A 13,365-nucleotide genomic window follows, 5' to 3' on the forward strand; every position below is an offset into this window, starting at 1 on the left:
TGACCCACGATCAAAATTTTATGTGTATAAGCCGATTGAGTCTTAGCTTGATTGATTTGGACATTGTTTCCAATGCAAAAGGACATGGGTTTGAGTGTGCTAAAACGTATTATCCTCCTATTTATGCAGGGGCAAAGCCAGGAATTTTTTTTAGGGGGGCCGAAATGAAATTTTAATTTTTAATAGTCTAAATCTTTATAATTTTTAAAGGATTAAGTCAAATTTTTATAATTTTAGAGGGGGAAAGTACAATTTTACCTTTACTAAATTAAAATTTTAAAATTTTAAAATTTTTAAAAGGACTAAATAGCAATTTTTCATTTTAAGGGGGTCAGGGCCCTTGCCAACTCCCTCTAAATTCGCCTCCGTATTTATGGGTTGAGGAGGGGTTATGAGTAGTTCTAGGTATTATGTCAAAAAGAGTAAATATAATTAGAATATATTATGAGATTGTTAAAAAAAACAATCATGTGTATAATAATTGCACCAAATCAAAGTTCAAATATCAAATCGCATATCGAATCAAAGTTTATTCATAGTTTTATGATTTATCCTATTTTTATTTACTTAGTAATTTATTTATTTTAAATATTTGTAAAAATAACTTTAAAACTTTATCAAATAATATTAAAAACCCAAAACCATTTTATTAAAATAAAGTTAAAAATACTAAATATTAATATAAAAACCAAAACCAAATCGAATTTAACTACCAAATACAATTCAAAATTTTAAAAATCTAACTCAATCAACCATAATTAACCATACCTCCCCCAAATGTAACGTATAGAAATTTATTTCAATAATAACGTGAATGTTTTTTTAGGATTTACCGGTGAGATCAGGAATTAATTGGGATATCAATTTCAAAAATTTACTCAATTAATTAATCGTAAATTAATATAGATTGATTGAATGAGACGATAGTGAATTAAATTAAATTTTTATATTTTTAATAATTTATTTAATCGAATCGGTGTTACATGAATAATTAGTAAGTGGAAACTTTGAATATTATTCAAATTTAATAGGAATAAAACAAATTTATAATTAAATTCAAATTTTAAAAAAAATCATATATCCACTAATATTCTCCTATTTATGGCACCTTCACTCCTCCCTCCAACTGCACACTCTTTCAGCTCATTCTTTCTACTTCGTTTCTGCAATTACCCCGAACATTTTGAACTATCTATGGCTTCTTTCATACAAAACCTCCATTCCAGCCCTCAACCCTCGTCACAGTTCACTAAACTGAAGAAAACAACGGCAACGCCGTCACCTTCCTTTCATCCAAGCCAATGGGCAACACAGCACCAGCAACAGATCTACGCCTCCAAGCTCTTCCGAGCTCTCCGTCATTCTCCTCCGACCTCCTCTTCCTTCGATGCCAAACAAGTCCGCGAAACGGCAAACAGAGTGCTGGCCGTCGCCGCTAAGGGAACAATGCATTGGAGCAGAGCCATTCTAAGTGCTGCCGGCGCCAAGATCAGGAAGAAACATAAGAAAGCAAAGGTCGTCGTCGATCGAAGGTTAAGGAGATCATCGGAGATTAACAAAGGGAAGAAGAAATCGACGGTCGTTGAAAGGAAGCTGAAGGTTTTGAGACGGCTTGTCCCCGGTTGCCGTAAGCTATCTTCTTACTCGAACGTTCTAGATGAAGCTAGAGATTACATAGCGGCTTTAGAGATGCAAGTTCGATCCATGACGGCTGTTGCCGAGTTTCTCGGTGGTGGCGGTATCGTTCGAGCGCCGCCGCCGGCTTATCGGCTCGGTTCCAACGTCGACTCGTAAAAAAAAAAAAAAAGTGAGAAGGAAGTGATATTAGTATTTACAAATTACAGTCCTTAAATGTAATTAGCAATTTAAATATAAAAAGTTAATTTAAGAAATATGTAATAATTTATTTTAATTCGTATATAAAATAGAAATATATATACTCAAAAATTATTCCATAAAACAAAAAATAATTGTTGAAAATTAAATATTTAGTACAAAATTTATAAATATTAATTTTTATAATAAATATTAAATTTAATCATAAATTTAATCTTATTAATATAATATATAATATTTATTTTGGATAAAATTAAAATATAAAATTTCAATTTTAATTTTAATAAAATAAACATATCTTTTCATATTTTTTAAAAATTTTATATTAAGCAAAAATATAATATTATTTCACTTTATGTATTTTTTAAATTTTTAACAATCTCATTATAGTTTTGATCATATTTGTTCTTTCCGACGCATCCACTCAATTTATATATAAGAGGATAATACACTTCAATATACTCGAACTCATATCCTTTTATATTGATAATAATACGCATACCAATCGAATTAATCATTAGAAAATTATTAATAAATGCATGAAATTTAAAAATTGAAAAGTTAAATTAATAAGATTATATAGACATTTAAATATATTTTTAAAATGAAACAAGAAATTTAAGAAAGTAGAAATACCATTTGGTGATTGAATCGTGAATTATCATTTTAGACTACAATTTTAGGTCAAATTCCTCAGCTAGTCCCTATATATATATAATTTTCTCTTTAAACAAGTTAATTCCTTTTCTTGATGACTTTTTAATGCATTTTAATTAACAAAAACTTACAAAAATGCTTTCCATCTCTTCCCGATTTATCTAATTCACCATCATCAACATCTTCAATCTTCCTTCACCATATACAAAAATTCAAGAAAAATTACATAAATCACTAGATCCCTGCAACCTCTCCACTGCCATTATCATCAGCTAAGGGTTTCTTGATCAGCTCAAAGGGGTTTGGGAATTAAGAAACTCACCCCAAAATCGTTCCCAAACAACATCTCCTCACCCCCAACTCTTAAAATAAGCAACAGTAAAGCTTTGAGGAAAAAGTACAGGAGCCCTTTCATTATAGTCAAAGAACAAGACCAGAAGAAACGAAGCTGAGACGGGACTATGGGTTTCTTAATTTCACTGCCACTATCAAATGACAATCTCTATTACCGTTGAATCAAGAAACCCATCTCAAAATCATTCACAAACAAGAGCTTCCTCAAACGAGTTTCTTTATTCTTGACTTTGTTCATGTGTTCCTCTCTATTCTGGGAGAAATGGGTATATCATAGCAGAAAAGATTTAATCGTTAGTGACTATTTTGTAATAAATTAAAGTTTAACATATTATTTTATAATTTACCCAATATACATTTTTATAGTGAAGTATGTTGAAGTAATGCTAAAAGATGGGGACTTGGGGTTGTGTTAAAACAAGTGTTATAAACTGTATTATGAATTATACCAATTTTGAGCTTAAATTAGGGATTCATATCATTGTCAGATTAATTAGAATTTTAGATGTATTGAATTAAAATTTAGGGTCCACTAAAATCCATGTCTCATGTGACAGGGTTATATCACATCACATGATAATATTCATGCAGCCCTAAGCCCTTCGAACCTCACGTGGCTCAATGACCCTACACTTTTAACTGCACCCACCTTTCAAATGGCTTGCATTGCATGTGGGATGTGCCCCCATGCAACCCCCCATAGATAGAAAAAATAAAATAAAATTCAAAACAAAATCTCAACATTTAAGTAAATATGTTGAGTGTATTGAGTTTTAATTCGATTGGTATCGGTATTATTATCATTGTAGAAGGTGGCGGGTTCGAATACATTAAAATACATTTTTCTCTTATTTAAAGATTGAAAAGAGATTATGAGTAATTTTAAGTATTGTATAAAAAAACAGATATGATAACATCTTATTATGAAATTAATAAAATTATTTTTTCATTTTATAATATAATATTATAATGTAATAATATTTTAAAAAAAACATATGAAGTGTTTTATGTTAAATAATGGGACAGGGGTACTACACATGATGGGAGAGCAATATGGCTTTTGTTTGAAGCATCAAAGAGCTATGTTGGAGACAGGGGATATTCCTGGATTTTGTAATTTCCTTGATAGTTGAATAAACTCTCTTTTTCGAAAGAATATATTATAGATTAAATATTAAATACCAAACAAATATACATTTAAAAAATAATATTTATGGTTGATTGATTCTTAGTTCAGTTGGTATTGATATTGTTGTTAGTGCAAGAGGACTTGGGTTTAAGTGTGATGAAACGCTTTTATTCTCCTAATTGAGATGGATTATGGGTAGTTCTAAATATTATATCAACTTAGTATATATGAACCCAATACTTTTGGGCATGCTTCATTTGCCTTGCTTTTCTTCTTCGGACACATTTGGCATGGTGCTAGAACCCTATTCAAAAATGTTTTTGCCGGTATTGATCCAGATTTGGATGCTCAAGTGGAATTTGGAGCATTCCAAGAACTTGAAAATCCAACTACAAAAAGACAAGTAGTCTAATGCAAGATTGCTTTGTTATTTTTTGCTTCTACTTCTATTTATGATTTGTCATAGACTACTCCCTGTATATTAAATTAAAAAAAATTAATTATTTTGATGAAAATTTCATCAATATTTATTGTTAAAATCTAAGCTCTAATTTACTCACTCATTTAATAAAAGGGACAAAACACAACGTGATTGCTGATAAAAAAATTGTATATTACTTTTACCCGTCCCAACTCAACCTATTTCTACTTTTGCATTTAAGAAATGGAACATTAATTTCCCAATATTTACCATGGGGAGGGAGCAAAGGGGCAAATGATCAGTCATAGACGTCATGCATACATATGTGTGTGTATATATATATATTGATATATACAATGTATTTCAGTTTCATATTTAAGGGGCAAACACGTGCGGGTAACATGAAAGGCAAGCTGTGGTGATTTTAGGGATTGAGACATGCTCTTAGGATGCCCAAAGTGACATGGCATCCCTATCACGAGAAGGGTTTTTTTTTTTCCTTGGTGGAGCCCTATTTTGCAATTTGGTCCTAAAGACCCAAAGGTGGTACAAAAACAATAAAAACGAAAGGTTCACATGTCTTTTGTCCAACAAACCATATTACTTTTTATGCTTTTCATTTGGCTCCTTGCTTTGCTTAATTTCACCATTTTGTCACATGCCTCCATGTGCCTTCTTTAATTAAACTACAATGCGAGTACATGCTATTATTAATTGTGTGCAAACTTTACATGTTTTTTAAATATTTACCTCTATCATTATTAACAGAATAATTTTCATCCTTTTTCCCTAAGACGTTAACTTTATGTGTCACTTTTAGATTAAGTTTCAATGTAAAGTCTCGTAAGATTTTAATCTCGAGTCTTGTCAAGGTCCACTCGAATGTCCTTTCTATCATATTCAAGTAAGGTCATCCATAATTTTATTACCAACTCCACATGCTACCATTTGGTCATAGCTTGAAAAGACTCTCTCTAATTCTACTACTAAACTTATGAGATAAATCACTAGCATAATGAGACCTACGTCAATCTCTTCGTCTATACAAGTCCCTCCTCTAAAAAGAGTCAAACTCTCTTATGCTACCATTAGGTCATAACTTGAAAAGACTCTCTAATCCTGCTACTAATCTTACGAGATAAATCACTAGGACAATGAGACCCACACAATCTCTTCATCTATACAAGTCCCTCCTCTAAAAAGAGACAAACTCTCTTATGCTATCATTAAGTCATAGCTTAAAAAGACTCTCTCTAATCTTACTACTAATTTTACAAAATAAATCGCTAGCACAATGAGACTCACGTCAATCTCTTCATCTATACAAGTGCGTCCTCTAAAAAGAGACAAACTCTCTTCCTCCAAGAGACTTCTTCAACACCCTTCGTAACTTCACAAAATTCTAAACCTTCCAATCTCCTCCTCTAGTAGTTCTCAATACATTAGAGTGAACCAAACTCATCCAACGTCCCCCAACATTGTATCAATATCTATATTCAACTCAAGAATACTTGACAAGTGCATACAAATCCCACTTTAAAGAGCAATGTTAAAAACCCCAAACATGCACAGTAATCTATGCACAGAAAACAATATTAAAGAGCATCAACACCGATATAGCCATGAACCCCACTTTATATAACAAAGAGTAATGGAAATGTCATTTAACCCTTCTCTCTGCACTTTGGACCATATCTGAAAAATCACAATCACCACCAAGTGAACTTGAAAAGCACAACCATCATCACAACAATTTACCTCAAAAACACACACCAAGTAACCATCTCATCACCTTATCACCACAGATCAACTTTGTCCACATACAATTTAAAGACTCTCGATTTTCTGGACCTCATAAATATAAAATATTAGTTTCCTTGGCATTCTATCAAAATTTTAACCAATCCCTTTGTGCTGCAGCACAGCAATCTCATTCTTAAATAACTGCACAAAATGTCGTAAGCTAAGAACAAACACAAAAACGACAAAAAAACAATGGTTATATCTATGTAAAAACCATGCATATTATATATATATATGCATGCCATTGGTGTTGAACTTTTTTTCTTTTGCATGGTTAATCTAACACAAAAGCTAGTTTAGTTAATTAAATTGAACAATGATTCTCTGTCAATATATATTTATTACACAACCTACTATCTCGATTTTTTTTGTGTTAATATGTTATTTATCTTTTGCATTTAGTAGATACTTGAATTTATTCGGTTTTTCTAAATTAATTTTTATTTTTAAGATATTTTTAATTTTAAATTTATGTCCTTCATATGGTGTATTGATAAGTTGTCGTGTGTTACTATAGGATTGAAAGAAATTATTTTATAGATCTTTCTCACCACATCATCCATGGTCTATTTTCAATTATTTAATGACATTTCGTCAATTTTTTCTATGTCATTGATACATAATTTTAATAATTTTTTTACCTTGAGCCCCGAATCATAAATTTTAAATTGTAAACCCTAAACCTTAAATCTTAAATTTAGAGTTTAGGGTTCAACGTTTGGAGATAGGAGTTTCGAGTTTAGGATTTAGTTTTGAGTTTGGGGTTCGAGGTTTAAAGTTCGGGGCTCGAGTTTGGGTTGAAGGTCCATGTTTAGGATTCTGAATTTAGGATAAAAAAATACCAAAATTATGTATCAATGACATTGAAAAAATTGTTGAATGATATTTAAATAATTAGAAATGGACCATGAATGATGTGGTAGGAAAGATCTATAAAATAATTTCTCATAGGATTAGGAATCAGTGCCACCTCAAAACAAATTAATTGTGTTAATGTAAAGACACTACAAGAAAATAGGGCTATAGCGGCATTTTTAGTCGCGTTTGGCCAAAAAACGCCACACAGATTATGCATTAGCGGCGTTTGCACAAAAACGCCGCTAAAAAACTGAGTAATAGCGGCGTTTGGAGCAAAAACGCCGCTAAAATTGAGTAATAGCGGCGTTTTTGGTCCAAATGCCGCTAAAAACTTAGAAATAGCGGCGTTTTTGGTCCAAACGCCGCTAAAACTGAGTAATAGCGGCATTTTCTTAAAAAACGCCATTTTTTATCCAAAAGCCATAAAAAGTTGAGCAGCCATTTTCGAGTACGATAACCGACACTCATTCCAATTTGATCCGATTTACTTTTCATATTAGTTTCTTATTTTTGTTTTGAATTCAATTTTATTTTGATATTTGAAACTGACTTTATAAAAAATATAAACTACACACCATTTACTTAGCTATGAGAAAGTTTCATTTTAGTTACTTAACTATGAAAAGTTACAAATTGATTACTAAACTATTTAGAAATTTTCATTTAAGTTATCAAGCTGTTAAAATCGACGCTGTGAGATCTAAACCCCTAAACCTTAACAAATTAAACCCTAAATTGTAAAAACATATATATATATATAAACCCTAAACAATACTAATTATCTATAGACCCCAAACTCTAAATCCCCAAAAATATTCACACATGGATGTTGATGTGTATATACATAGATATTAATGTAAAAGCGCTTATATTGAATTATAATAAATTGTGGAAGTAATACGTACTTAGTATTGATTAAATTTATTTTTGGGTTTAGGGTTGAATATGTAAGGTTTAAGGTTTACGTATTTATTTAGGTTTTTATGGTTTAGGTTTAATGGTCATCATGTTAAGTTTATGGTTTGTTATTTTAGATTTGGGGTTTAGTAATTTAAATTTTGTTGTTTGTGTGGTTTACCATTTAGGGTTTAAGGTCTTAGTACATGTTTAGAGTATTATATATGGTTTTAGGGTAAGGAGTATTGATAAAAATGAGAAAAAATAAAATTATTTTAGGGTTTAAACAAGTAGTAAAAATCTTGACGTTTATGGTTTACGAATTTAGGGTATATATGGAATTAGGGTTTAGAGTTTAAAATTTAGGGTTTAGGGTATTTGAGTTTATGGTTTAGTTCATAAGGTATTCGGGGGTTTACAAATTAAATATATTGTTAGAAGCAAAACAAAAATTAATTTAAAGTAATTTAATAAATAATTAAACTATAAATATTTATTACTATTTAAGGTATTAGCGGCGTTTTGGACAAAAACGCCGCAAACAATCATATTACTTAGAACAAAACGGCACCATTTGTTTAGAGGGATTAGCGGCGCTAATATGAAAAACGCCACAATAGAGTAACATTAGCGGCGTTTACTTGAAAACGCCACAAAAATCATCTTTTCATTAATCGAAACGATGCTGTTTTACAATGCATCTTTAGTGGCGCAAGGGTACCAAACGCCGGAATAGATTAACATTGGCGGCGTTTCTACTAAAACGCCACAAGAATTAATGTTAAACTTTAGCGGCGTTTTTAAAAAATGTCACAAAAAATAATGTACATTGACTGAAACGATGCCGTTTTCTAGATGCATTTAGCGGCGCTAGTATGGAAACGCCACAATAGATTAGAATTAGCAAAAACGCCGCAAAAAATAATTTAGAATAGTTAAAATGTCACCGTTTTAGTGTGCAGTTAAGTGGGTTTAGCGGCGGTTTTTGGAAACGCCACAAAAGGTCCAATTTTTTTAGCAAAACGCCGTCGTTTTCCTCTCTTTCATTTTATCCTATTGCTTGCCCGATACTTGGCCATTCCCTCCTTCCAAAACAGATTTCCCCCAATTTCACAGATTTCCTAATCCCTAAAATTTCCCCAAAATCCATAGCCATCTCCTGCTGAAGACGCCGGTGGACCACCGCTTCAGTTGTCTGTTCTACTCTCTCTGTGTCACTATAGCGATAGCCTCCTCTGTAGTAAGCAATCGGTAAATTTAGATTTCTTTTCGTTGTTATCTCAACCGATTAAATATTGTTGGCCACTCTTTCGCTTAAAGGAAAGAGTAGGATGAAGAGGTATATTGTTCTTGTTATACGCTTCGTAAGGTTTTTTGTCCTTCTTTTCTTGTATATATTTGAGGTTATGAGGATTTGAAGTTTTGAACCCCGACTCATCGGAACTAAGTCGAACACTCTACCTTCGTAGTGCTTTTCTAACAACAATCAAGTACTTGCAATTTGTAACTAGTTCTTTCTTAAGTTTACACCTTAATGTGCTTTAGTTTGTTTTTCTTGAGTGATTTCTGTCAAGTACTTGGAACTTGTGGTTGATTTGAAAACAAAGTCCACTCATTGACTGCAATTTTGTTTACAATTTTCCAATTGATTATTGATTTATGTTTATGATTTTCGGTTCAGAGCCACAACTAGACACATTTGTTGTTGCCAAATGCGAGAGAGCAACAAGGCCTTTGTACCTTGATGGCAAAGAGTAACTGATAGCTTTGATAGCGTGCAATTAGCTATTCTCACTTGTTTATAGCTTCGCTCTAAGAATTAGTAAATGCCATTCCTTTCCGGTTTACTTGCTAACAAAACTATTACCATTCATCTAGCAGAATGACCACTTTCAAATGGTGCACGGAGATCTATGCATTTGCGTTATGTGCCATTTCAAGAGGAACGATGAGTGGAAATATCGCTTTAGTTTAAGAGCCTACCTAATTTGTAGCAATAGCAAGAATATAAAGACGGTATAAAAAGCGATTCGACTTTTACAATTTGTAAATACGAATTTGTTCTCGCATCTAAGATTTCGGGTACTTGGTAGTTAGACAAGCTGTTGAAATTTGGAACAAACATGGTGACGAGGGTTCTTTGAAATATAAGCTTCCATGTCTATGCATTTAGATGTTGCCTGGTTATTTTTTGGTCTATCCATACAAGTTAAGTCTGGGTGTGGGAAGGAATCATTTTGTGACACTCCACATCTTGTGTTACCCCGACCCAATATTTTGGATCCGGCCCCAAAGAATACATGCCTTCCAAGTCAAGCTCAAGTCAAGTTCAGAGGTTAAGAGACCAGATAGCTCGGATGCAAGCGAACACGGTTGAGCAAATTGCCGAGGTTCAACAAAATATGAAGAACTCCAAGAACAACTTAGAGCGGAGGCGCAGAGAGGGAGGCAACTACAATGAGAGAGAGGCAGAGGCACGAGCGATGGTAGCGTAACGAGCAAAAAGTACGATGACCTCCAAATTCTGACTTCAAAGAGATGATGCATATGTTTCAAAGAATCGCAAAACCGCCATCTTAGACATTAGTTTTCTTATTGTAAGAATGTTTTAAATTTTGTCACGTTTAACATTATTGTAAAAATATTTTAAATTATACTTTATTTATGAATTATATCATATATCTTTAGTTAATTTTGAAGTATCATTTAGAATTAATGTTTTTGGTTGTATTTTTATGCTAAATTTGCTGTTTTTGGCTGCATTTTATATTATATTTGTTGTATTTGGTTGGATTTTAATGCAGGAAGGGCTGGATATTGGTGAAAAAAAATATTGCAAATCTGCCAAAATTAGCGGCGTTTGTAGAAAAAGCGACGCTAAAAGCCTTGACTTTTAGCGGCGCTTTTTTCAATAGACGCCACAAATTTTTGTGGCGTTACCTATAGCGGCGTTTTTGCGGGGTTTTAGAAAGCGCCGCTAAAGGCTAAAAAAGCGTCGCTAAAAATCTATTTTCCTGTAGTGAGATACCAAACTAGATGACAAAATACAGATTTAAATATCAACTAATTAAAAAAATTCAAATACCCAGTAAATAATTTGAAGAAATTTAAGAGGGTATTAACTTTTGGGGGGGTTTCAATTTACAAATATATGTGCTTGAATATATGGTACCCTCGAAGTTTGTATTTAATGTAGGTTCAGGGAATTAAGGCACTTAATATGCATTTTGTTTGGTTGCTTTCATAATGGCATAGAGTGTATAATATAGTTGAGTTCTCTAACTACCTCATCAATTCCAATGAAATATATACCACTCACATTAAGTTTCCAAATTTAGATCCATGATTTAAAACGTTTAAATTTTAATTTTACCGATTAATTTAATCCCTCTCTTCGAATTGGTACTCCAGTCAATTCCCTTTTTGATTGGTCGGTTTAATTAATTTAATTAAAAAAATTATTAAAAAATTTAAAAATAAATTCAATTGGTTCTGAATAATTCAGGGGTCAATTAATTTAATCCCTCTCTTCGGATTGGTCCCCCAATCAATTCCTTATTTGATTGGTCGGTCTGATCCGATTTAAACAATATTGTATTTTTGAGGCCTTGCAAGTATATCTCTATCTCCATTTGATAATAAAACACTTAATTGAATTGGTGTTATTTATCAATCGAGTCTCAGCTCAATTAAAAAATTACAAAAAAAAACTGTTCTTTTTACAAAATAAGTTAGTTATATTATTATCAGGGTATTTTTGTCTTTTTATACTTATAAATCAAGAAAATTTCACCCATGATGAGATTTAAACCATGAACACCATGTATATTGAACTTTTAGCGAAAACTCATCCCTTTTACAAAACAACAAATACTATTTTGAGGATATTTATATATATTTTTATATTTTGATAAATTTTAAAAATACATATGCGTGATTGCCATGGGAATCATAGGCCTTGAATCTAAAATATCATAATATTTACTATCCTAACAAAATATTTAAACCAAAAACACATTTAGTTTTTATGTCTTTTTTTCATAAAATTGTTATATAATTTCTTTCCACCCAAATTGTAGGTGTGCCATAATATTTGTTAAGTTGAATGTCAAGAGTCAACTTAATACTAACTTGACCACGAAAATTACTTAAATGTTATTTTTAAAAAAATATTATTATAATAATGTTTTTAACCTAAGATTAACTAAAATTATTAGTATAAAATTTATCACTTTTTGTCATTAATTCAATTATAGAAATAAATTTTTAATAAATATTTCTCCTAAATAATAATTTATACTTATTATAAAGTCTTTAACTAAATTGATATCACGAGTTGATTAGGTTCGAACTCAATAGGGGAAAAGAGAGTAAGATTTGAGGGTTCCAACTAAATTGCTTTGAGGATATTTTTGTCATTTTAATATATTTTATATAGAAAATATGCACATAATAAGATTTGAACTTATGCCTCTTTTGTTTTTCACATTTATACTGTATTATTCAACCAAAGCCTCATTTGTTATCTATATTACTCTTTTACAAAATGTTTATTATATAATTTTTATTTTCATCTATATCGTGGGTGTACCATATGTGGGTGAAAAAACAAAATTATGAAACAAATATATTTGTAAAAAAATTATTTAAATTATAAATGATGTTTTGGTTAAATGGTAAAGCATAAATATGAAAAATTAAAGAGGCTTAAGTTCAAATTTTATTATGTGTATATATTTTTTGTATAAAAGATGTAAATGACAAAAAAATCCCTCAAAGTAATACAATTAATTTTGAAAGTTGAGGGTATTTTTCTATTTTTCCTACCGCATTAGACTCAATTAAACCGTGATATCAACTCAATCAATAAATTTACAACAATAATAATAAATAAATAGAAAAGAAAGAAACAAGGAATGGCTTTAGAGGTGTGAAAGAAAACAAAAGGGGGGAAGAGGACAAAATGAGTGTGCCCACAACCACATGTGGAGTAAAGGGTGGTGCTGCCATTAACGAAACTGGTGGTGGCCTCACTATCGCCTTACCCACAAAACGTCCTTATAATTATTTTATGATTCCATTTCTTGTGACATTAAAAGTTCCCCACTCTCAACTCTCAACATATTATACCTTGCATGTGCCTTATGTTTCTCTTTACTCCATCTTTTCTTTGCATTTAATTTTAGAATAAATTTGCCGACTGAGTCCTAGCTCGGTTGGTGTTGATATTGTTGCATGTGTAGGAGGACGTAAGTTCGAGTGCGATGAAACACATTTATCATCTCATTTAAGGGTTGAGTAGGGACTGTGAGTAGTTTTGGATACCTGTATAAAAAAAAAAGCAACTTTAGGATAAACTTGTCTCTTTTTCTATATATACATAATTGTTAAATTTTGTTATTAGTCCTCG

The 13,365-nt window shown here is 31.4% G+C and overlaps 1 protein-coding gene across 1 annotated transcript; it reads left to right on the top strand.

The window, feature by feature from the left end:
• The first annotated feature begins 1,098 nt into the window (after positions 1–1,098).
• LOC108471813 (transcription factor bHLH149) lies at positions 1,099–1,892 on the top strand. Its single transcript, XM_017773376.2, has one exon. It carries the CDS (start codon positions 1,102–1,104, stop codon positions 1,792–1,794), a length of 693 nt encoding a protein of 230 aa, XP_017628865.2. The 5' UTR covers positions 1,099–1,101; the 3' UTR covers positions 1,795–1,892.
• The last annotated feature ends 11,473 nt before the right edge of the window (positions 1,893–13,365 follow it).

Source organism: Gossypium arboreum, chromosome 11 (genome assembly GCF_025698485.1).
Source record: "Gossypium arboreum isolate Shixiya-1 chromosome 11, ASM2569848v2, whole genome shotgun sequence".
Taxonomy (NCBI): Eukaryota; Viridiplantae; Streptophyta; class Magnoliopsida; order Malvales; family Malvaceae; genus Gossypium; species Gossypium arboreum.

Coding starts and splice junctions, on each gene's coding strand:
- LOC108471813 (XM_017773376.2), top strand. CDS start 1,102: ATGGCACCTTCACTCCTCCCTCCAACTGCACACTCTTTCAGCTCATTC.